The following is a 26,683-nucleotide window of genomic DNA, read 5'->3' on the forward strand; positions in this document are numbered from 1 at the left end:
AAAAGAATCGCCAAGTAGTTTATAGTTGTACATCTACAATAGACTTTAAAACTTAAATTGAGAAAAGATTAAATTTGTGCAATAACAGGACATGGTTAGTACTGGGCAAGCAAGCTAGGTTTTCCGACACATTTCTGGCAAAGACGATCCTAATCTTCTTCCGCTTCAGCTTATAGTGCGATGAAATAAGAATTCTATCTGTAAGTCGGATAGCAGTGAGAAGGTTCAAGACGCCAATGACACAGCGTTTGATGAATTCTAAATTCATTCTTTTACTTAAGTCAAAATTATGTTCTTAACCAAATTTCATGGTTTATCGTAAAAACCGACTCTTTTTGTTTCCTATAGTTTTAATCCATCCACATATTGACAGTGAAGTTTTATCACTTGCTTCAATAATATGATGAAATTCAATTCTACCTTATATTTTACTGAATTTAGTGGGATGTGTGGCACGTTATTCATTCCTCCAAAACAAATAAAAAAGAATTTAGTGACCTTTGTTTTATCTTAGGTAAATATTTATTCATACAAAACAATCAAGTTAACCAGTTGGAGCGTTGAAAAATTTTACCTTAACAATTTTTACGAGCCATTCTCAATTTAATATTCTTCTTCTTATTATTATTAGTACTTCTAAATTCGTGATACTAAGTATTTTAAGTTGGAAACAACTTAAAATATCTAAAAATGGTTTCAAAGTGTTTCTATGCGTTTGTTTCTTTTTTGTTTTCAATTTTGTTAATAAAAACAAACTTTTTTGCCCAAATTTGCTGTATTTTTGTAGACTACAACAAAAAAAAATGGCCGCAAAATTGAAATATAACTAATTATTTTACTTCTACAAAGAGAATTACTGGTTTAAGAACTGTGCACAAATAATACTTTGCAACACAATAGCCTTCTGCATTGATAAAACCTCAGTAAAATTATGGTAAGTTTAGAAGAAGCTGCGAGTGCTGTCTAAGTTGAATAAGGTAGGTTTAGACAGGTTCAAAAACTGGAAAAAAGGGTCTACCTGGACTACCTGGCCTTGTCTAATGATGGATCTTTGCCACTAACTCATAATAGAATCCCCGCCATCCATATTTATGTAATGTTCATTCTTAGTTTTTGAAAAACTTGATAAATTAGAACAGCAGTTAGATGAAGTCGAGCAATCGCGCTTAATTTTTAATAAATGTAATTTAATATGTATATATTTAATCGAAAGGATTGTAATTTTAAGAAAAGAAATCCCACACAATTGATAATCCTAAAAAAAAAGCTATGAATTCATTATTTAAAGATATTTATCAACAACAGCCACAACAAAAATTCTTACAAAAATCGATCAGTTACATTAATGCGTTTATAAATCTGTACCTCGGAAGGAAAAGGCACCATGTCCATTTTTTTCGATTTTCAGATTTTGGCATCATTTTACAGATTTTTTGTTGCTCTTTCTAGAGGTGTAAAGCACAATGTCCTATGTTTACTATTAAGCGATTTATGTATTTTTAAAAAGCGCTATGATACTTCATTACTTAAGGGTAAAAGACACTACATGGGCATAAATTTTTTTCACAATGGAGATCAAAATAAAATATTTTAAAATATGGGAGGTTAAGTGGCCATACCAACTGTAATAATTATGGTGAGAAGTACAGGAAAGAGTACAACCGGAAAAGTGGAACAAAAAATGAATTTGGAAAAATATCTTTATTTGGCTCCCCTGTAAAATTTACTTTCTGTGACATGGTGCCTTTTCCCTCCGAGGTACAGATATATGGCTCGAACAATCTCACTATAGCAGACTAAATTCTAAAAGTGCAATATGCTATGGTGTGAAGAGAAAATTGCCATTTCTGGACTATTTTTCGTTTACAAGCAACACTTTTCTAAAATGAAGAGATTATTCAAAAGTTTAGCAAATATTCTAAGAATTTTCACTTATAACTTAGAAAAATTCATCATATCTTAATAAAACATTTCCTAGTAGAGGCGCCACGGTAGTCGAGCGGTTAGAGGTGTGAACCGCAAAGCTAATATGTATTGTTGGTTAGTGGGTTCGATTCCCCCGGTCTAGGCTTTGGCTTTTATTTAATGGTTAATATGAGAATTTTCTATAGTAAAGTATGTTTGCTAATTGCTTTCGTCTCCGATCCTTAAGTTAGCAATTCAACGTAAAAGCTCGCCAATAATAATACTCATTACTTTGCTTTTTCTAGGTAGGTAATAGATAAAATAGACAAACAAAAATAAATAAATACATACATAAAATACAGAAACAGGAATAGAAAACGTTTAACGCAATATGCAAACTTTTTAAGCTTTAAAGTATAAGTTCTTAGTTTTAAGTTTAATTACAGCAGAGGAACTTTATTATCAGGTTGAAAATCATCACATGAGACTAAAATTAACCTAAAAGATAAATATTACCCCTACAAATACACGGACTGATGAAATTTTAACCAACCAGTTTTTTATCAGTATTTTTCCGTAAAGTAAAAAATACAAAATATTAATAGTTATAAAAGCTTTCCTGAGAGGAAAAATAAATTTTCTTGTAATGACTAAAAGAAAACATATATATATATATATATATATATATATATATATATATCTAAAAACGATTTATTTCCATGTTTGGCGAGTTCTTCAATAAATTACATTTTGTCCCATTTCCTTTTTGAACATTCACTCTCTTCTGTTTACACTACATCCGCTGTCCCTCGTTCCACAATTTTCCGCGCAGTTTTCCCCTCTGTAGCGCCTCTTTTATTATTATTATTATTATTATTTTCCTTAATTTTTTCCTCTAAAAGTTTAAATATTTATTTTTTTACGTAATAATGTTATCTAATATTTGTTTAATTCCTTATCTCATCTCAAATTTATTTATGAGAATTTGTTTTTCGCAGGTTTCTCAACTTTTTATTTAAAAAAAATATGGGCCATTTTTTTTTTTTTTTTTTAATTGATATAGAAACTGTTTTTTAAAAAATTACCATTGTAAATCTCGTAAAGGCTATTAAACTGTGAGACTCCAAACTTTCGAAAAGAGAATTAACAATTTATTATAGTTTTGAAATTCATTATTTGTTCATGAATTCTTCCTTCGAGTTGATCAATCGAACCAGCCCAGGTCTCTGAAAGAGAAGCTGAAGTTTTTATCCGACTGCGATAGGCGAAGAAACTAAAAATTCTGAAAGAGAAGCTGAAGTTTTATCCGACTGCGATAGGCGAAGAAACTAAAAATTCTGAAAGAGAAGCTGAAGTTTTATCCGACTGCGATAGGCGAAGAAACTAAAAATTCTGAAAGAGAAGCTGAAGTTTTATCCGACTGCGATAGGCGAAGAAACTAAAAATTCTGAAAGAGAAGCTGAAGTTTTATCCGACTGCGATAGGCGAAGAAACTAAAAATTCTGAAAGAGAAGCTGAAGTTTTATCCGACTGCGATAGGCGAAGAAACTAAAAATTCTGAAAGAGAAGCTGAAGTTTTATCCGACTGCGATAGGCGAAGAAACTAAAAATTCTGAAAGAGAAGCTGAAGTTTTATCCGACTTCGATAGGCGAAGAAACTAAAAATTCTGAAAGAGAAGCTGAAGTTTTATCCGACTGCGATAGGCGAAGAAACTAAAAATTCTGAAAGAGAAGCTGAAGTTTTATCCGACTGCGATAGGCAAAGAAACTAAAATTCTGAAAGAGAAGCTGAAGTTTTATCCGACTGCGATAGGCGAAGAAACTAAAAATTCTGAAAGAGAAGCTGAAGTTTTATCCGACTGCGATAGGCGAAGAAACTAAAAATTCTGAAAGAGAAGCTGAAGTTTTATCCGACTGCGATAGGCGAAGAAACTAAAAATTCTGAAAGAGAAGCTGAAGTTTTATCCGACTGCGATAGGCGAAGAAACTAAAATAGATTTTCTATCTACAAACTAGAGTTATTCTTCGGGCAGTATTAGGCGATTTTAGATATTAGGAGACCTGGTTTTTTTGTGATTCCAAAGATTAGATACAGATTAGAGCACTTATTTCCAATAAAATTAAATTAATATGAAACTACCAATTTGTATTACACATCGATAAACGACATAATTTGAATTAGTGATCGAATCACTAATTGAAGTAAAAATAATTATTAAATAAACTAACAAAAATGAAGCCTATACAAAAATAACAATGTCATTTTTCGGTAACTCCCACGATGTCACAGCCATTATTATTTTAAAACTAAAAACAGATGATTAAAGATTGATTGAGTAATCAATCATTTCTTTTTTTATCCTTTCATTTCTTTTCTCCGCGTCATTATTCTTTCTATACTTTTTGCTATTAGCTTACTATATGTATGGCAGTGAGTAATATGAAAGTAATTAACTTATTTGATATTAACTTTGTAATAATAAAATTATTTACAACTTTATAAAACACCTGTATAAAGTTTAACTGAAAGTATTATTTTTATTTTTTTCATACCGATTTAAACGTTACCTTTGTGAAAAATCACTTCAGGACAGTTATCCTGCTTTTCTTTGAATTTTATTCCTTATTTATTATTTAGCCAACTACGGAGATTTTTTAAATCCAAAAAACAAAACGATTGCTCTCAAGCCTACAGGAAATATACATGATTATAATGATGGTTTTGGTTTTTTCGATCGTTGTAGAAAGATGATTTTTGGGGAATATCGAGATGCGGTCATCAATAAAGACGGTTTTTATCCACGGCCTTTCAGAAAAAAATATTAATATTCACTAATCATAATATTTCGACAGCTTTTAAGAACACCAACACTTTACATACCTTATTCACAAAACTAAAAGAACCTACACCAAAATTGTTACATTCAGATGTAATTTATAAAATCAATTGCAAAAATTGTGATGCCACATACGTAGGACAAACTTCACCAATATCTGAACAAGAGACTATACCAACACCAACACGACTGCAAAACTAAAAAACCTTAATGATACCTTATCTGCTCTCACTAAACACCATCTAGACTTACAACACGAATTTCATACAGTTAAGGAAAAATTAAATAAAAAAAAAATGAAAATGTTACCAGAGATAGAGGAAAATGTAACAAATGGAGGGGATTTTATTTTGAATAGTAGAGTTGTAGGGATTACTACGCTCCAAGGACGTTTCTCCTGGGACCAGATGGGTCGTCAGCTGGTCAGGAAATCGACCGAGGAGCCGTGTATCCACTTACACACACAATAACCTCGTAAGAATATAAGCCCAGGTTGAAAAACACGGATTGACTGTTATTCCCTATTGTTGGAACCAATCAACAAGTTGTTTTTAACGTACTTCGGCTTCTTTCTTTTTTGCCCTGTTCGTTCTCACTTGTTCTTTATTCTGGTGTTCCAATGATCAAATTGTTATTTTGAATAAATCTGCAAGTTAAGCTAGTCTAGAAATCAAAAGGATTTTAAGTGCAAATCTGCTATAAGATCAACATTTTCAGCTTATGTTTCCTATTTCCGAACATATTTGGGTTAAACTTAATGTAATTAACAAATAAGTTATAATTGAAGAAGGCGCCACGGTAGCCGAGCGGGTTAAGAGGCGTGACCTGCAAAGCTAATATGCATTGTAATACTGGGTTCGATTCCCGGTCTTGGCCTTGGATTTTATTTAATGGTTAAATGAGAAATAGTAAACAACGTTTGCTATTCGCCTCCGTCCGCGACACCTAGTAAATGGTAGTTGGATTACTACTTTCTAATTAAAGAATAAGTATAATATAATATAATATAATATAAATATAATAAAAGATTAAATCAATTCATGTTAGAACATTAACAATTCCGTAGTTTTCTAGCGTTTATTTATAGATGTAACTGAGTTTGCATCCAAACTGATCCAATAAAATTTAAAATAAACAGATAAATAAAATAAAAATGAAATGGATCAAAAAAATTAATGCCAGTTTCAGTCATTATAAACTTTATTCTGCCGAGCTTTTGACCTAGGGAATAGGATCATCTTCAGGGCTAATTTACAATACATTCATGAAAATCGGTTCGCGCGTTTAGGCGCTACGTTGTTTACAAAAAAAAAAAGGTAACAACAAGAAGAACAACATTTTCTGAAAACGCCATTTTTCGATCATTTTCTGCAACTTTCTTTTCTCGAAATCTATTAGATCTGGGTTGTTGCAAAGAAAAATTCAGTTATAAAAGGAGGATTTGCCCTATATTTTAAAGAAAATTTGGGAATTTTATCTTTTATAGAAAAAGAGAAAAAAAGAATTGTCAAAGTTGGGTGTTTTTCAACGTGACGCTTTTTCGTGCACTTTTTGACGATCAAACCTTATACAACTGTCCTACCGGACAGTTTTAATACTGTTAGTAAGTAAAAGTAAGTAAAGTAATCACCTATTTTTTCAGGCGGGGCTTAACGTCCAACTACTATTTACTAGGTGTTGTGGACGGAGGCGACTAGCAAACATACTTTACTATTTCTCATTTAACCATGAAATAAAATCCAAGGCCAAGACCAGGAATCGAACCCAGTGAATGCATATTAGCTTTGCAGGTCTCGCCTCTTAAGCCGCTCGGCTACCGTGGCGCTTAGTATTAATACTGTTTCACATCATTAGAGAGTTGGTGTGTCTTCTGTCTTGTCTGTTCATGGATATGAATTGTAAATTAGCCTTGAAGATGACCTAGTCCCTAAGGACGAAAGCTCGGCAGAATAAAGTTTATAATGACTGAAACTGGCATTAATTTTTTTTCATCCTATTGAAACTATGATTCAGTCACCAAATATAATGAACAGTAATTAAAATTAAATTATTTGAGACCAAAACTGTCTTTTTTTTAAGCATTTTGAAAGCAGCCATATTTGAATAATATACGAGGGTCGTTTGAAAAGTCCGTGCAAAGTCAGAGAGATAGCATCACTGGCGCGTATCGAGGTTATGTTTAGTTAGTAGCATCTCTTGGAAGAACACACACCAAGTTTCAGCCAGATCGGTCTATTTCTTTGTGTTTGGCATTCGTTTGAATCGAGGAAGTCGAGTGATTTTCAAAAAATGGACGAAAAAGAATTTCGTGTGTTGATTAAACACTACTTTATGAAAGGCAAAACGCCTCTAGAGACTAAAGAGAAGCTTGATAAACATTATGGTGACTCTGCACCTTCGATTAGAACAGTTTATAAGTGGTTTCAAAATTTTCGGAGTGGCCATATGGGCACAAGTGACGCTGAACGTTCTGGACGCCCTGTTGAGGTTACTACTCCAGAAATCATTGATAAAATCCATGATATGGTGATGGATGACAGAAGAGTGAAGGTGCGTGAGATTGCTAGTGCTGTGGACATCTCGAATAAACGGGTACATAATATTTTGCATCAACATTTGTACATGACAAAGCTATCCGCAAGATGGGTGCCGCAAACGAAATCGTGTGAAGTGTTGCAAGGACGGTTTGCAGCTGTTCCAGAAGAATCCGCAGGACTTTAAGCGTCGTTTCGTCACTGTGGATGAAACATGGATACATCACTACACTCCTGAGACCAAAGAACAATCTAAACAATGGGTTACCAAGGGGGAATCTGCGCCAAAAAAGGCGAAGACCGTTCCTTCGGCCGGAAAGATTATGGCGACTGTCTTTTGGGATTCGCAAGGAATAATCCTCATCGACTATCTGGAAAAGGGTAAAACTATTACAGGTGCATATTATTCATCGTTATTGGACCGTTTGAAAACCGAGCTGCAAGAAAAACGCCCACGATTGGCCCACAAAAAAGTCCTTTTCCATCACGACAACGCACCAGCTCACACCTCAGCAGTTGTGGTCGCAAAATTAATGGAAATAGGGTTCCAACTCGTTTCACATCCCCCCTATTCTCCAGACTTGGCTCCCTCGGACTACTATTTGTTCCCCAATATGAAGAAATGGCCGGCGGGAAAAAGATTTTATTCAAACGAGGAGGTGATTGCAGAAACGAATGGCTATTTTTCAGACTTGGACAAATCCTATTATTCGGAAGGGATCAACAAACTAGAGCAGCGTTGGACGAAGTGTATAAGCCTAAAAGGAGACTATGTTGAAAAATAAAAAAGATTTACCCCAAAAAATTAAGTAGTTTTTATTTTTGCACGGACTTTTCAAACGACCCTCGTAGACCTTGTTACAGTTTTTCCCTTTCAATTATCTTTTCTGTTCCCGATCTCCAAACTTTTAACACAAATAGCGATTGTGAAAAATTATTTGCATTCAAAATATAATTGTTCTATAGCTGTTCTAAACTAAGTGATGTTCCTCTGGTTGTTATAGTCAGAATTCACTGGCTTTGTCAGTACATCTATCTTATTCAAGTTTGTTACAGTCTATTACAAGTTGCAGTAACACAGGATTATTTAAATAACTGTACTCTTTGTAATAATTTTCTTGATACTGAAGCATTTAAATAAAATAACCTCACCAGAAACTTACAACGATTATTACCATAAGTTAGATCATAGAATAGTGAATATATAGTATTTGTAAGGAATTAGCCAAATGGATATCTTATTACGTCATTAACTATGTTTCAAAATATCTGGTTCTTTTCTTAGCCTCTTGGAGTCCGATCTTACCTCTTACTTGACCTGTACTGTTACGTAAATAGAAATCAAGAAAAGTCGCATTCAATACATTTATAATACAAATACATGTTCTCAAATATATTAATTGTGCAATTGTATTTTTTCTTGGAATTTGACTTGTTGTCGGTTAAGGAATTATAGAAGCGGTTAAAGATCTCCTTCTACATTCTTGTTTTACTAATATAACTTTAATAAAAACATTGAATGTCTCTACAGCATCATGTTTAAAACCTTAATAACGCAGTTGAAGTATTTTGGAGCTCATGTAATTATTTAAATGTCGCAGAAATGTTGAATAATTTGCAAATCATCAGAGGACTGATAAATAAATTAGACATATTACGCAATGTTACTGAGACGAGCAAATAATTTTGCTGAATTCCCGAATATGTTTCTATTTACGTCCAAACTAGTGCTGCACGAGACCGAGACGAGGCGAGACTTTATGCAATCTCGATCTCGGTCTCGGTTTTTTAAAATTTTTGTTTAAGTATTAAAAGCGGTTTGCTATTAATAATCTTTTCAAAAAATGTTATTATTTTCTAATAATTATTTTAATTTATATATTGGTAATGAAAATGTGTGTAAAAGAAGACAACTACTTACACTTCAATGCATCATATATTACTATTACTGTTATATATCTGTTATATAATTTCAAAAAGATGTTAAAAACGCGCCAAATGAAAGACCCAAATAACATATCTGCCTGCTATAACAAGTCGATTCGTGAAATAAAAAATACACCTCCCAACAAACTTCCCGCTCCATTAGTTATGGCTGTTGGTGAAGATAAAGAATCTGATGATTCACCTTTTGACGACGACGACGACTGCATCAATATTTTTGCACCATTTGCTCAAAAATCAGCAAATATCACCGAAGCATGGAAGACAGAAATAATTAATTACACCAAATTAGACCAAGCACCAGTAGACGTTGACATTTTAGAATGGTGGAAAACACTTGAGAATTCCTTCAAAAATTTGTCTAGAATGTCGAAAGATATTTTTAGTATCTGTGCAACTTCAGTGCCATCGGAAAGATTATTTTCGCAAGCTGCGTTGATAAGGACCAATAGAAGATCTTCTCTAACTTCTGACTCAGTAAAAGCTCTTTTATGTATCAATGCTTGGGCAAAGTATATCTTAAAAACGAAAATTTGTGGCAATATTGTTTAGGTGCATAGATAGTCTTTTTTTTCAAATTCACTAATTCCAAAATTCTAAAATATAATTCAAATAATATCAAAGTTCAAAGTATTAGATTATTAATAGTAAAATTTATGTAATTGAATGAATGAATGATATGAATAGTGAAATTTAGTGAATTTATGTAAAAATTATGTAATTCGAAGGGGGCCGCCACGGTAGCCGAGCGGTGCGAGACCTGCGAAGCTAATGTGTATTGTGGTACTGGGTTCGATTCCCGGTCTTAGGCCTTGGATTTTATTTAATGTTTAATACGAGAAATTTATAGTAAAATATGTTTGCTAGTCGCCTCCGTCCGCGACACCTAATTGGTAGTTGGACGTAATGCCCCGCCTGAAAAAATAGGCGATTACTTTACCTTGCTTACTTATGTAATTCGAAGTCAAATAGATGTAGTAATATTGAACATATATAATAAAATCGTATCTTTTAATAATTAATTCAATACCCGTAATGATTATTTATTAATAAAGAACACAATTTTATAATTTTGTAGCTAAAAATTAATATTTGAAAAACCGAGACGAGACCGAGATTTCTCGACGAGATATATATCATGTCTCGATCTCGGTCTCGGTTGCTCAAGTCTCGTTTCTCGTGCAGCACTAGTCCAAACTATCAAATTAAAGTTTCATGGACGGAAAACGCCAACAAATATATTTTACTATTAAATTCTCAGATTAACTATTAAATAAAATCGACGACCAAGGCCAGGAATCGAACCCAGTACCACAATACAAGATGCAAGTTTTGTTGGCATCACCTCTAACCACTCGGCTACTTTGGCGCTTCTTACAAACATGTTTTGTAATAATGAAAAAGAGACAACTCTTATCTTATTAATGAACAACTTCTGCAATCTAGCTAAGATTCCAATTTACGTCAGAAACATTGAAGAGAAATTTAAATTTGGCCACTTACTTTAGTTCAAGAAAGTTTAGAATCCACACCAAATAAAGCGCTGTACGGATATTGTTACCTTCACCGTAGATGGGGGATGATTTGTTGAACTTTTCTACAACTGGACCAAGTAACCAGACGAAGGTTATGTAATTGCCTATTTTTTCAGGCAAGGCTTAACGTCCAACTGGTTTAATTTTATTAGGCCGGAAACATGGAAAAGGGCGAAAGCAAATATTTCACTTCTGAAATTCAGTTTAACAAATAAAAATTAGCAAAATTTCTAACCAAGAATCTCCCATCAACAAATCCATGCTTCACAACAGTCCTACCAACAGCCATCCACCGAAAGTAACCATCAATGTACCAATTATTTGAATTGTTATCTTTTTTTCAGACTCTGAGCATATCTAGGAAAATATTTGAATAAAAGGGCAAAACATTCAAATGATTGGTATGTTATTCTGCTCAATTGCAGAACAAATCAACGCACCACCGGAACATAAAATGTTCCCATCAACAAAATATTAATTCCCCAAAATAATTTTTAGTAGAATCTAAACAATATCTGATACCTGCCCAACTGACAACTGATTTACTAAATAAAATCGAAATTGAATAGGAACTAGAAGAGGATTTAACGTAAAAAGAAAATAAATAATAATAAAATTAGAATTGATGTAATTAATTTATTATAAATTAGTTTTAGCTTTGTTTGTATTTATTTAACGTTAAATACAAACCCATCACTAGAATCGCTAATGTTAAATCGGAAAAATGGTTAACATTAAAAATCTCTTTAATTTCACTCAAATATTTGCTAAATTGAGATTTTTTAAGCATAAGGTTTGTATTAAGGATTTTGTTCAGTCGTATGTACACAGCTTTTCTTGGCGGCCCTTTTAACTTTTCCGCAAAACTTCTGTAGCCTCGCATTCTATAACCTTCGCTGTGTTTCCAATTCTGTTTCTTTCCAGGCTACAATTGCATCTCGTTCATCGGAAAGAAGAAGGAGCAACAACCGCCTTCCTGTATCCTTTACATTACACTTCTCTTCAGCATCAGTTTTTCTCCATCTTCATCTGTAGGGTCGGTTGTTTCGGTGTCTTTTGTTTGCCCTCTTTATGGTCCTGGCCCTTCTGGCTTGGAATTCTATCTTCCTGTCATATTTATGTCATGATTTGATTCCATAATTATTTAATAAATGAACAAATTGAAATAATTCGGTAGACCGCAGCCGCTGAATCTCATAAATATGTAGTTAGACCGAATATAGCTCAATAAATGCATTCAGAATTTTGTGAATTCTTAAAATTTACTTACCATTACGTAGATTTATTTAAAAAATCATAGTTTTATAAATTGAATAAGAATAAAAAAATAAAAATAAAAATAAAAAAATGAAAGAGAAAAGTGATTATAGAATAAACTGTATATTTTACGGAATAATCTCTCGCATGAATAATGCAATTTTTCACGTAAAATTGTAATTATGCAGATGAAGTTTAAGTGTATTGTATACAAAATTTCCACGTCCTTTACCTCACCAAACTATTCTGAACACTAAGCTTCTGGATGGAAAGAGAAACTTTAATGTCTGAGGAAATTCACTTGTCTGAAAGTTTTAATAGGATTTAAAACAAATTTGGAATATTTAAGAGGATTTTAACTATAGAATATAAAGAAATTTTGAGTAGTGGAAAACCAGAAAGTTTAATTTTATTGGTAAAAATTAAAGTAAACTTAAGACCTAATTAGTAAAGGATAGAAGAATGTAAATAAAAAAATAATAAACTAATGGAATAATTATTTTGTAATTAAATTTAATTATTAATAAAAAGGAATTACTTAACATCTAAAGAAACAGTTTACAGATGGTAATAAATATAAAATGGCTGGTTATAAAAAATCATATATTTTCACGAGCGATCTGACAGTGAGAATTCCAGAGCCATTAAAGTTGGAAGAAGCAATTTAATATTTATTAAAAATAAATATTATAGTAAAATAAAAAAAAAAGGTTTCCGAGAATTTATTGTCTAGAATTATGTTCCCAAATGTTCTCAGCAAGCAGAGAAACGTTCTAGAATGGAAAGTTTGCTTAGAACCTTTCGGCCAAACAGAGTACAAGCAGGGCAAAAAAAAAAAATCCCATAGGACAACAATGGATTTTCATTATTGTTACAATATCTGAACAGTAAATAATACACACATAAAACAATATTAAAGTGTTAATACAATTTAAACACAAACTGGCAATAAAAATAATTACAAAATCCGGATACTTTTTGCTTTTTTTGTAGTTCATTTCACAGAAAAGTGATTCCACTATCTTCTTGTCGTTTTGTCTGTTTTTTCTGTGAAATATTTACCCTGTATCTTTCCATTTATCTTTGACCTTGATTGTTCACAGGTGACACAGGTTACTTCGGCTAGATTGCTCCCCACTTTTGCAGCTAAGTAGTTATCTTCTTCGTTTCTGCAGAGGTTTAGCGACAATTTTTTTTTTTTTTCAAGAAATTAACCATTAGCAATGGATTAGGACGGCTAACTGCGTACTAAGCTTTTTTTTTTTTAAATCGGATATTAGGGACTAGTTTTCTTATTGAAAGCCTCAACCGCACCAACAGCTTGGAAGTTGCTGAAGAACAGACGATATTCTTATTTGTTTTTCTATTCCGCACTGGCTGGTCTTCATTTCTGCATAAAATTCAAGCCCAAACAACGTTTCTTACAAACGATTCTGAGCAGATAATTTCAGCCTCAACTAATTTTTTCTTCGAATCGGCAGAACCGAATTTGTAATTATGTTCCAATCGGTGCTAGCTTAGTCTCCACTGATTTTATTTTAGGCAGTATACTTTTTAAAAGCACCCTACAGTTCTTCATTTCTTATTATCCCAAAATCTCCTTTCTAAAAGGTAAATGTTTGATAATTCAGTGAATATTTTTTAAAGTGAAAACATTTATTCCCTTACATTCCAACCCAAGACCCTTTTTAGATCTACTTCTTTAGAAAAGAAGGATAATTATGTACATAATCGCTGCACAAACGATCACCACACCTAGCTATAAGAGAAGCAGAAAAATGATAAAACTGTATCGGTTACGGTTTAGTTGGCCATTTAACTGAGTAGTAGAGAATTTAAAAGCGAAACAGTGCAAGAAATCAATGAAGAAATCATCAATGAAATTTATATTGAACGCAGTAATAACACGGAAGACATTACTGTTGGAAATTACGATAATTACAGAACTAACGACAAAACTGGCAACTTTTATAGTCTCAGGGCTTCCAACAAGATACAACTTTATCTGCACAATACACAAACACAAAGTAATGGACTTAATGGGAACAAATAAACTTTAAACTGCCATAGAAGTTTATTTTTATTATAGTAATGTTCGCATTTTTTCTTTTTTTTTCAATCGTACTGAAGCAAAATGTACTCTCGTAGGGTACTAGGTGTGACATTAAAAATTATATCCCATGGTTTAATTCAATATAGAGAGAGAATAAATGCCAAATATACAGTAATATACTAAAACTATGAAATATATGAAAGAAAACAACGAATAATATTAATAAATGAAGTGCAATTAGATCTTTAGAGCATAAATGTAGTCTTCCTTTTAGATGCACTTTAACTCGCAGTGAACTTTGCAACTTAACCTTTCATCGGGCGCCACTACCACTAATCTGTGAGATTAATGACCAAATATCTGATAACCCCTTAATGCAGTTTTTTTGAAAAAAAAAAAAAAAAACCGCTATATTTTATATTTGAATAAGTAAGTGTTATAGCTTACAATCCCATGTAAATGATAAATATCTTTAAAACAATTGTTTTTCTTTGCTTTCACATTAATTTCAATTCTCGATTATATTCGAGAGTGAAAAATTATAGTAGCATAAAGTACAACGCCGCTCGAATTATCTCGAGTGTGCTCAGTTTGGCCAGTTTAGAAGTTAATTTCATCAAAAATGTTTTGAAAAACTTGTTAAGTAGAATGGAACAATAACGTAAAAAGAAAAAAAAATCACAGAAATCCCTAATTTGGAGGTGCACAATATTTTGCAAATATGCGATAGGTTATTAGCATTATTATCCAAGAAATTCTGTACGTATTGATGTCCACTTTGTTCAGAAGAGCGAAAAAATGATCATGAGCCATCTCCTAACGTTCCTGTACTCTGTATTCCTATTGTCACCAACTACACCTGGCAAACACCATAAAATATTATGGTTTCCTCGTCTAACTGTAGAAGTAGGTTTACTTAACCGACAATTTGGTTACTTTATCCTGTACATAACCAATTCTAATTCATCCGCATCATGTTCGTCTAAAAAAAAAAAAAAAGCTTCTTGTTCAGAGTCTGAATCTCCTTCTTATTCTTCTATTCAATGTTATTCTACAAAAACACTCATTGCAGAAATAATCAATGACGAGTTTATAATGAGAAAACCCTGAAAAATTTTTCTACCCATCGGGCGCGCAACAGATTACGCGGACGCTAAGTAAGACCAAGTAACACCATCGACAGGACGACGTTTGGTTAGAAGAAGGTAAAAGAGGAAGCAACTGAAGGCTATGGCTCATTCTAAGAAATATCTGAGTTGCTAACAACATGAAAATGCCCTCTACATCTTACAGATTAAATGCGCCCATTGGAGGGTTAAAGCTGAAAGTGAGGAGTGATATTTTGAAATGCAAGCATTAAAAAAGATGCAAGTTATTTGCACATAAAATTAGCTAGAGCTATTTTTAAATTTACGAAAATACATTTTTTGGCAAAGTCAACTTAAAAATGTATTAATAGGTGGAGAAGCAGAAATAAACTTATCTCAGCGCTAGTAAATATATATAAAAATATTTAATAAAGAACTGAAAGCGTTACAATTTTACTTTTATATCCGTATCAAATAACCTATAACGTATAAAATAAATGTGAAAAATATAATTTTATTTTCTTTATTATTACACTAATTATGTAATCATTTTTTTCGTTTTAACCATGTCTAATAATGAACCCACCAACAAAAAAAATGTCCCATTAAAATCTAATCAAAATCTAATAAAGGAAAACTTGTACAAAAGCAAACCTTTAATGAAAATTAAATCAAACCTAATAATTTAGTCTGAGTAATTACAGATCAACATTTTCTACTATCCAGATTAATAGTAACTTCTCTAGTCAAAATTAGGGTTTTTAAGGGTATAATTTTCTAGGCCACTCTAAGGTTATTAACTTTCCTTCAATTTTTTTGCTGTCTAATGAGATTGAAGGGTACTTATTCATTTAAATCATTAAGTATTTTTTTTGAAAGGATTGCTCCCTTTCAGAACCTTGAAATGGATGTTAACAATCATGGGTGAGATTGCTGGCGAGTAGTGGCTAGATTAAGGGCACCTTTGAGGAATCGTTGGATGTGTAATTAGATGCACTGAGGACATACACGTAACTAGGTGTGTAGGTTATCATTTTTTTGATGGGCCCTCAAGGGCGTTTTCCAGAACCTAACCCATGAAATAAAATGTGGAGGACAAAATTTCAAGTAAAACAACCTACACTTTAAAGAAGGTAAACCTTAATATATTTCCTTCCACATAATGGTAAAGTGGCTATTCTAAGACATATGGTAACCAATAGTGAAAGTAGCCGTTTTTAAATTAATGTTGAATTTTTTATTAAAAATTCTGAAAATGCCTTCAGGAAGACTGCCCAGAATCTGCTTTGATGTTCTTTACCAAAAACATTTACATGGTTCTTTTTGTAAGTATAACTGGATATCTAAATTGAATAGCTTCTTAACACCTATAGGTTCGGCAGAAATTTTACGATCCTTGGACCAACGGGTCATTAAACAAGAGCTCAAGAATCTAATATTACAATTTAAAAATATGTGTTTAAGTGAAGACATCCATTATGTTGTAGATTCTTGCAGATTTAATGCACAGTACAGAAATTTAAGCGCCTTAGGCCTAACAGAGAATTATTTAGATTGGAATTGTTCAATTAATTTAGTAAGGATTGTACTTCAGTTAAGATTAGCAAACCTTAAAATTGCAACTCTGTACTGTAATGGCATTAAATATGTTTTTGACAGTAATAGTATCTGCCATGACTTGGCCCACGATTCTTTAATCCATTTTCTATTTGACTGCCCCGTCTACCAAGTCTTACGTACATATTACTTAGAAAAGTATATTGATTCCTTGTCACCTCCCCAACATCAGTACCAGACTTTGTTATCAATTGGGTCTAAATTACAAATGTGTGATGTTTATAACTATGTTTCTGAGGCTGTAAAGATTAAAAGTTTCTTGATAAACGAATGATGTTATTCGGGTTTTTCTTTTTCTTCCTTAGTTTTTTCATCACCTCTATTATGTATTTTTTTATGTTTACTATGTATTATGTTATTATTTGTATTTTATTACTTTAATTTATGGAATGTGTAGTTTAAGTTCTTTTTTCATTTGTAGCAACTCCGGGCTAAAGGTGTTGCACCTATAAGCTTGTTAATAAAATAAATAAATAAATGGTAACCAATAGAAACCTTAAAAGGATGTTTCTCCTTCTAAAACTCCTTAGAAATGGTATGATAAGAAAGTAAAGTTTTCCAAAGAACTCAAAGGAGGAGCTAGCAATAAAATCCATTCTTTAAAGGTTTGAAACAATCATTAGACCAGCTCATGGGCCTCTTTTTTAGGGAGTAAATCTTGAAACTATTGGCCTAAAAAACAGCCTCCAGAGCCAAGAGACCCTTTTCTTCAAACCGATTTAGATGTTTAGATTTAGAAACTCGAGACAAACGGCATTCTGGATGCTTCAAACAACTCAGGAATCGAACTCAAAACGCAAGCAATAAAGTTAAAAAGAAGAATTTTATTCATTAGAAAATTCTACATTAATACCAAATTTTTTAATAAAATTACTGGTTTTTTTTTTTTTTTTAAAAAAATGGCTGATCTTCAAAAATTCCATTAAAATAAATAGATGTTATTTTTTGTATTAATACAGGAAGGAAACGTTAGAATGTATACTTTTATTTTCGAGACAAATTGAAGATATAGAGATTAATAATAGAGTAGAATTTAATATTTTGATATTTCAGTTTATATAAATACATTTTTTAAATTACATATTATATTTTAATACATAAACTAAAAACCAAAGACCAGGGAATTACGTGCAACCAACTTTTACTGCCTTTATGTGAGTAATATATTCAATATTTATTATGGATTAAATTTTATACGGTATTTTTATGAGCATTATTTATTTTGTAAAAATGTTTTTACGATTCTACTTTATTATTATTACATTATTTTAAGTTATAAAACTTAATTTGACACCGCTTTTTAATGAGTGCCATTTTTTTCATTGAAATTCTTTTACGCATTGGTGAGGAATTTCATAAAACCCTAAATAGCTACAATAATTATTTTTAAACTAATTAGATAAATGGGCGAAATAAGCGTTAAAAATTGCGACTTTCCACGCTACACATAGCTAAAAAGTACTTAACGGAATTAATTTCATAAAGTTAGATAAAATTACTAGCAGGTGTAATTCCTTTAAGAAGCTCAACAAGTTAGATTACAATTACCTGCAAAGTAAGCTTTGCAAAAGATAAAGACCATCGTAAAGAATATGCTTTAGTTACTCTTACTTCAGTAATTACAACTGAGTTAGCAACTTTAACGTTGAATACAGCTGAACGTTCGTTTTGCCCTTCGTGCAAGGCTTTTCATAAATCATATCAAGTAGAAGATGAGTTATATTTAATGCTGCCACTTGTCGCATCATCACCAATAATCAGGTTAATATGATTTCACTTTTAGAGTTCAACCTATTTTGTCCTAGAGTCCCTTAAATGAAATAGAATATACATATTACTAATTGTGGTGCAAGTACGAGGGTGAATCAAATATGAACCGGACTTTTGCTTTAGAACATTTATTGGTACAGTAAATAAAATTTTGAATACACCTTATTTTTCTATATAATCTCCTCTTTTAATTACATATTTTCCCACCGAATCGGACGTTTTTTAAATCCGTCATCAATGAATGAATCTGGTCGTGTCAGTAGCCAAATGCGCACGAACTATCGTCGTCGTCAAAGTAATGACCTCCCAGGTGTGCAATGATGCACCCACATCTCATCACAGGAGACAATGTGCCTCAAGAAAGCATCCCCATCAGTTCGATAACGGACGGCAAGACGGTTTGCTTTCTGCTCTTTCGTCAAGAGGCGAGGAACCCACCTTGCCGACACTTTTCGGTAACCCAAATCATCTGAAATGATTGATTAGGCACTCACTATACGATGTTCCGACGGTGGGCAGCAATTTCCCATATTGTAAGGCGGTGGTCTCTTTCAATCATCTCACGGATCGCAAGAATATTCGCGTCACTGGTGCTTGTCCGAGGTCGGCGTGCATGGGTGTCATTTTGCACTGACTCTCGGCCATCGGAAAATGTTTTGTGCCAGTCGTAGACTTGGGTCCTTGAAAACGTTTTTTCAGCGAACTGTGCAGTTAGTCGACGCAAAATTTCGGCATGTTTTACGCCCTCCCGGGACAAAAATTTTATAATAATGCGTTGCCTAACGTATTCAGACATGGCGCTACTAAAAGTCAAACTGCTCTGGCGAGCCGGACCAAGTTACTCACCTCCACTTTACATACCCACCCAACATATATTATGACGTCACGTGACTCACTTCACCTAAAGAGCGTCAATGAGAAAAGTCCGGTTAATATTTGATTCAACCTTGTAGATTGCATCCCAAATCACACTTCCGTCATCAAATTTCCTAAAAATTTGGAATCCCGGTAATTCTCAATCTGTAGGCTGCACAACCGTAACTTATTTTGAAAGAATATTTATTTCATTCTTCAAGAAACAGCTAGCCAGAAAAGCTGTTTTCCTGAAAACTAAAGTTTCATATAAAAGCAGTAGACCTTTATAAGTGTATCTGTAGTATACGAAGTCAAAAAATTAATAAATCATTGGGAATCCATTTTGAAGATATTAGTGAAAAAATGGAAAATAGCTTCAGTTAAGAACGCAATTCCGGTAACAGATATTGGCCAGTATGGTAGAATTGAAAATACAAATTTAAACTGAATTCTAAGTTTTAGCTTGACACGACTTACAGTTTTTTGGAGATATTTGTTCACACATACCCACTCTAAAAATAAGGCTAAATTTGAGTTTGTAATATAGACTCCATATAAGTCGATGCTAGAAAGTACTCAAGAATGATTCAATTCTCTATTCCAGTGATTTCCAGTGTGCGCCGCGGCTCCCCGGAGCGTCGCGGTGCCGTCATAAGAGCACCGCGAAATATTCAATTAAACAATTCGGCAATTTTCTTGGAATTTCCAATTCTCGAATTTTTGCGCCAACAATCGTGTATGCTGACAAAATTCCAACAAGAAATGAGGATAGCCATATCTATTCCGAGATTTGAGAAGTTGTGTAGTTGAACGACAAGCCCACCCATCCCGTTAATAATTTTAATGAAGTTAATCATCAATGAACGTTCAATAAATTGTTTGTGAATTTAAAATTCGTGTTTAATTTATTTTCCAACTAACCTAACCACATGGTGGTTGTCCCGTCTCGATATGGATATTACCGAAACAGATGAAATTAGATATTTTATATTATCCCAAGGAAAATAGTATCTGTTTTTAATTTTTCGCTGTTAAATGGGTAATCGCTTTTGAAAAGGAAAGTTTTCCAATTTTTCAAGAAAGTCAAAAATTTTGATAAAATCTTATGTATTAAAGGCGCCGCGGAAAAAAATTCGATCATTTAGGGAACCGCAAACCGAAAAAGATTGGGAACCTCTGCTCTACTCAGTAGAGTATCATGCATTCCCAAAACATTTACCTTTTCTTTTAACTTCTGTTTGTAGAAAATTTTAAGATTCGTTTCAAATGTTTAAATATCAATTTTCTGAGAAAAAGTAGGCTCCAAAATGTAGCGTTTATTAGGCAAATCATTAAGAATGCTTGTTTTCAGAAAGGTTTTTTAAGAGTTAAACTTAATAACATGTTAGCGCTAAAATGTAAAGTTTCTTTTTATATTTTTGTGTAAAACGAAGCACAGCTATTAGTAAACTATTGCATAGCTTCATGTTCAACTAATTTGTATTAAAATGAAAAGTTCTTAATTAATATTGAAATTCAAGTGGCTTAATAATTGAAATTAATATCATATTAATGAAAATACTGGAAGGTGTAATTGTCGGAGAGCAATAGAAGCAGATATCTATAATATGCGAGGACGCATTAAATTGTGCTCTGGAAATACACAATGTGGGTTTTCAAATACTTAATGAAAACGCACAGAGATCCATTAGGGTTGAATTCCTTTATGAAGGCATGCTGGTTTAGAATGAACGGGTTATAAAAGAGAAAGCCCTAGAGAGGGTGAGAGGAGGAAAGAGGAAGATAGGTTTATGGGTATAGGAAGGGTTGCGCCTGATCTTACAGGATGATGGCACGTGGGCAACTGGCAGCGGTTGGTGGGGCTGGCAGAATTGTTGGAATTCTGTGAGGAAGCAGTCTGAAGACCTAGAGCTGAATGTTCGCCGCAACTTCAGACGGAGAGAGAGGGATGCTTGCACCCTACTCTGCACGTACCCGGGGCGCCGTCGATCGATGCTTAAAAAATATGTAATGCAAAACTTTACTCATAAATATAAAACCTTGATATCAACATTTTTCTCTATCTATTTACCCCTATCAAGAGGAAATTATTGCTAAGTTGCGGACTTTTGTAATTGAAATCTATCTTTGGAAATTAATGATTTAAACTTCAGACATTGGCCGGTGTGCAAAATAAATATGTAACGGAAAATCAAGGTACGTACAAATTGAAACATTTGTTTAGCTCCCACAAGAAACCCAGTCAAAATATTATTAGCTCCTAATAAAATTCTGGTTTTCCTACCTCCTTTGTTAGGACTGAATTTCTAAAAATTCGACTACATTCCTTTTTTGTTATGTATATTTCAGAGAACATTCATTAAGAACTAAGAACTGAGATTATGCTCTCCGCGAGATTCATTTCAGACTAATAGGCGGTTCTCTACTAGATGAACAATATTCGTACAAAAATAAATTTATGGTGCAAATTGCAAGCTTGAGAAAAGTAAATCGCGTTGACCTTAAGTGATGCTATGCACAATGGTTAAGGTTGCATGAATTTAGTAAATAATTCGAAATTGGGATCAAATTTGTGAGAAAACATTGAGAAGTGCTCTTCTTTTGCTATCAGATTAAATTCTATCGAAAGTAAGTTGTTGGTCGCCTAAAATGAAAAAAGTTCTTTGATTTTAACAGAGGATATTTGTGACCCGGACCGTTAGTATCTTCTTATCACCAAAGTAAAACGGTTACTTGCATCCAAACAGTTTTTCAACAGATAATTCTGCCTACATCCAAAACTGTTTGCATGTCCTCTTGCTGTGAGGAGGATAGTTCTCTACAATTCATTCGATTCAGCCTCTACGTTGATTTCTTTGGGTCTTAAGTAATTGGAGTGCTTCTACCTTTTAATATTGTTCTTTGTCTTGGATAAAATATTCATCAGCTAATATGCAGACTCCGCTTTTAAATTCTACAACTACAGAACCGCAACTTGTGAAATACTTATTATCTTTATAATTTCTGAGCAAGCGTTTTACTTAGTCATGTTCACGAGTTAATTATTGATTTTAAGTTTAATTATTCCTCATGACTGCCTTCATAATGATTTGAGGCAGCACAGAGGAAATAGTTGAAAACTCAAGGAGAATTTGTAATTCCTTCCTTCAAATGTTGTCAAATTTTAGGCAGACAAGAGAATTGTAAAATTCACTGATACAAACGGAAGCGTAAATATCATCCTAGACTAGTATTGTTCTATAAAAATTCAACTTTTATCAAAATAATAAAATAAAAGAACTAGATCTATTAATTTGCGAATCAATAAACTTCTAAACATTTGATTCACTCTCGAGATAATTCTTAAAAACTATAAAATTTAATCTCAAATTGTTACTTCCAATTTTGACCAAAATCTCATTGTCGTAAATCCTTACCTACTTTCAATGTCAACTTTAAACTTTCTGCAACTTTCGTTTTTGAATTATGGTGCATAACCGCACATATACACACTTATTGTTAGTTCAATTAGTAAAAATAATTAATTTTTGAACTCAGGGAAACTTTTTCTCATAAAGAGTATTTTTGGTTAAAACACAACATAAAAAAAAATGCACTTTTTCACATTGGAAGTAGGAGAAAGTAAATAATTAGCACTTTAGAGAAAATTTTTCGTATAAAACTTAAAATTTGTCGATTTTATCTTTCATAGTTTGTTCATAATCCTTATTTCTAATTTATTTCGGACTTACAGCCATCAGTAGAGTTTAATTCATCATTAGTTATAGAGTTTGACTACTATCTTTTCTTTATCTACTCACAAAATGATAAAGATCTTTGGCGGACCTAACCATATTTTCCAAAATGAAAAAGTCTATACACGTAACGCTTGGCTAGGGTAAAAAAGCACAATTTTCTTTTAAGAAAGACTATTGGTACGATATTTAGAAGTCCTCTAGTTCTAGAAAAAGGTAAGTAACCAGAATGGTCCAACACGTTGAACCAATAATCTTACACAAAGAGAGTTCTATTTCTTTGCCCCCTGCCAACAATTATAACGTTTATTAGTGACAATAGCTAACTAATTCAATTCAGTTACAATAACTGCAGTTTATATTATAACTATAACTTACGAGATAAATGTTCAGCAAACGTTAGCTGAACATTTTGTACCAAATACCCTGAGATTTCCAAAGCGCAATTTCAATTTGAACCCAACTACAGCGGAAACTGCGAAATAAATTATTCCTAGAAAATATTAAATTTTTTGGTGATTTTTTCGGCACTTAGTGAAAATTAAAAAAAATTGAAGCGAAATGTTGTTATGGAAGTTAACTTTAGTTTTATTTTGCCAAATTTTGATTTTTGATAGATGGACTATAATTGTTTTGAAAGAAGGATTTTTGTGATTAGTCAAAGAATAGGTTTTTATAGATTCTACTTTTAATGATGAATTTAAGCGAACTTTTCCTGAACAAATTTTAATAAAAATTAAATCGCAGACACACTTTTGATTTGGGAGGGTTGTCAAAAATAACGTTACGGAACTGGAAGCAACACAACTAAAAAAGGGAAAAGTCAGATCTCTAGTAATCTAGGTAAAAGCACTCAAAATTTTTTAAGAAAACATTTCCAATTTAAAAATAGAGCTGTAGCTAGAATTCACCACATTATTTTAACTATTTAACTGCAGAGATCGGCTTCTTTGAAATCAATTTACAATAAAACTCATCAACAGTGGTACAGTCCAATAAGCTGATAAAAAGCTAATAAAAAATCTATTACGGTAAAGATAAAGATAGGTATTTAAAGGAAAAGAAATAGTAATAAAGATAAAAGATTTACTCCTAAAGATTAGATAAAAAATGAAAACAAATAAAGAATGGAATGGAATCAGGTAATAGTGTAATTTACTTTTCAAAGGACCTGTCGCATTGAAGAGATGTCTCTTCAGAGGTGAAGGAGGTGGAGAATGCGATGGGGACGCTTGGAGAGGGGGTGCAGGACTGGAGTTAGTTTAGGGGTGATATTTTTTTTTTGTTTTATCTCAGGGGATGTAATGAATCTACCCGAAGGGCTGACACACCACTTCTTTCTTTACAGTTTTTATATTATACTAATTCCTATAAATGTTTCGAGAATCGATTCATTTCAATGTTACCCTAATAAACTATTGTTTGTAGTAATTGTTGTTAGAGAAATAAATGTATTGTTATTAATAAACTGTTATTTTGTAGTTATAATAATCTTGAGTCTTGGTCAGTTAGAAATAACAAATGTTAAGAAACACATTTAATTCATTATCGGAATTACAAATCGAAAAACGAAAGATCTGTGTATTCAAAATTTCATCATGAAGACTAAGATTCGTTATTCACAAATGAACTAAAGATAAAATACATTTAGTGTTTTCATATTGATTATGTTTAATTGAATTATGAATAATTTCTTAGTCTTCATGATGAAATTGTAAATCTCTCGTTTTGTTTTTTAGCCCCGAAGATGAACTAAAAAACTAACTGAACAAAACTCAAGATCCCAAAGAAAGGAATCGAACCAAATTAAAGAAAATAATTTAAATTTTATCTTTTGGCTCCTATTGAATCAATTGTAATATTACAACCATTTTTTAAGAAACTTTTTCACAGAAAGGTATAATTTTTCCTGTCTCGTTTTGAAAAGAGAGAAGTAGTGCTTTAAAATTTCAACGACGATCAAAAGCAAGTTCAATCAGTCTTCATTTATCCGTTATTTATAGGTGCGATGCGACAGTGTTGACCCAAAATAAATTCAAATATTCAAAGAGCCAGAAAATAATTTTAGTTCTCTAAGGCATAATTTTTAATTTCCACTTCATTAGAATTTGTTTCGTTATTCAAAGGTAAAAAAGAAAAAAATAAACATAAATCTTGTTAATGAAACTAACTTTAAGGGGCGGTTAATGCATTAAAAGACGAATTTAAAGTAGTGCCTAAATTTACGTTTAGATAAGTATATATTTGATCTAATTAAGTGTGCTGACGAACATTGAATATTCTCATTGATCAATTGTTCAATCTATATCTAAACAATTGACGAAAAATAATTATTAAAGAAAGCGCGCGTAGCCTTTAAACTGTTTGAAACTTCATGATTCAAACTTCACAAGAACAAGTAGAGGCCCCTCTCCACCAATTTTTTGAATTTGTCACATTTATCAAACTAATTGAATAATCAAATATTTCTTACCTTATAGAGATATTGGTCAAACATTCTACAAACATCCATATCAGATCCGATGCAGTAAGTGGCTTCCATATTCTGACAGGAGCCGATAGGTCTGTCCGGCAATGCCGAGAATTTGAGGTCCACTCCGGATTGTATTTTTAATTAAACAAACACCGTTTAGCAAACTTTCGGTAAACGTGAATCGTTAAATAACTATTATTCAGTACGAACTCACTAAAATATTGATAAAAGTGTCCGTTATTTACCAAATATTGGTATAATATTACCAAAAGAATTCAGTAAAAATCCGAAACAAACACTATTTTTTTCAAAAAAAAAAAAAATACTGTGTCCAATCAGCGAGAAAAAAAATTAAAAAAATAAAAATCCGAAACTCGGCTTTAAAAACGATTAAAATCAATTACCAACTTCACGATACTAACTTTAATAATTATTCAAACAAGATAAAAACAAAAAAAACAACAATATGCTTAAAGCAACACTTATGGTTAACCATAACCCCACTAGTATGTTTTCGTATTTGGCGCCTCTGCAACTGGGCCAAGCAACAGGGAGGAACCTCACTCGGCGGAAGTCCAACGGGCAATAAGCGGGGCCAGAGGTAGTGCAGTGGTACCAACCTGCCAGCTACATAATATCGTTCGCCCAGTGCTACATTACCCGCACAAACGCACAACCTGCTTCTTCTTGTTCACTCTGACTATCAAACTCTTTCACTCCTCCTATAACCCTCCTTGTACCTCTTCTGCCGCAGCACACATCCAAACCATTGCTCATATATACACATACAAACATGTACACTCACATAAACACAGTGTTAGTCCCCTCCTAAAAACACACAATAATTTCCCCTCTTCTTTTTCTTCCCTTTTTTTTAAAGCTATATTTTCATATTCTCATTTACTTTGAAAGCTCTTAAACTTGCTTAATTAAAACATTATTAATAGCATTACTTTTTCCTCTTTTTTTATATATATAAAATGGGATTTTATTTTAGAATATTGTATTCCCCGTGTGCACTTTTAAAATATCTAAATGAAATCCAACAACTCCCATCGAAATAATTAAAAAAAAAAAGCCT

General features: G+C 32.5%; 1 protein-coding gene and 1 long non-coding RNA gene across 7 annotated transcripts in view; both read right to left on the reverse strand.

Annotated features, from left to right (window-relative positions):
- LOC141452600 (uncharacterized) overlaps positions 1-9,669 on the reverse strand; it is a 31,646-nt gene extending 21,977 nt beyond the window's left edge. The window contains exon 1 of the long non-coding RNA XR_012457494.1: positions 4,787-9,669. This is a non-coding gene — a long non-coding RNA (uncharacterized lncRNA). The remainder of the gene's footprint in view (positions 1-4,786) is intronic.
- LOC141452598 (TOX high mobility group box family member 3-like) overlaps positions 1-26,323 on the reverse strand; it is a 268,943-nt gene extending 242,620 nt beyond the window's left edge. For all 6 annotated transcript variants that reach the window (XR_012457487.1, XM_074124899.1, XM_074124898.1 and 3 more), the window contains exon 1: positions 25,603-26,323. Coding sequence is in view for 2 of the 6 variants with exons in the window: in XM_074124899.1 (XP_073981000.1) it covers positions 25,603-25,671 (69 nt within the window). In the remaining 4 variants the exon portion in view is untranslated. The remainder of the gene's footprint in view (positions 1-25,602) is intronic.
- Positions 26,324-26,683: the final 360 nt, after the last annotated feature.

Source organism: Rhodnius prolixus, unplaced genomic scaffold (assembly GCF_049639745.1).
Source record: "Rhodnius prolixus isolate KJV_2025 unplaced genomic scaffold, Rpr scaffold_3, whole genome shotgun sequence".
Lineage (NCBI taxonomy): Eukaryota > Metazoa > Arthropoda > Insecta > Hemiptera > Reduviidae > Rhodnius > Rhodnius prolixus.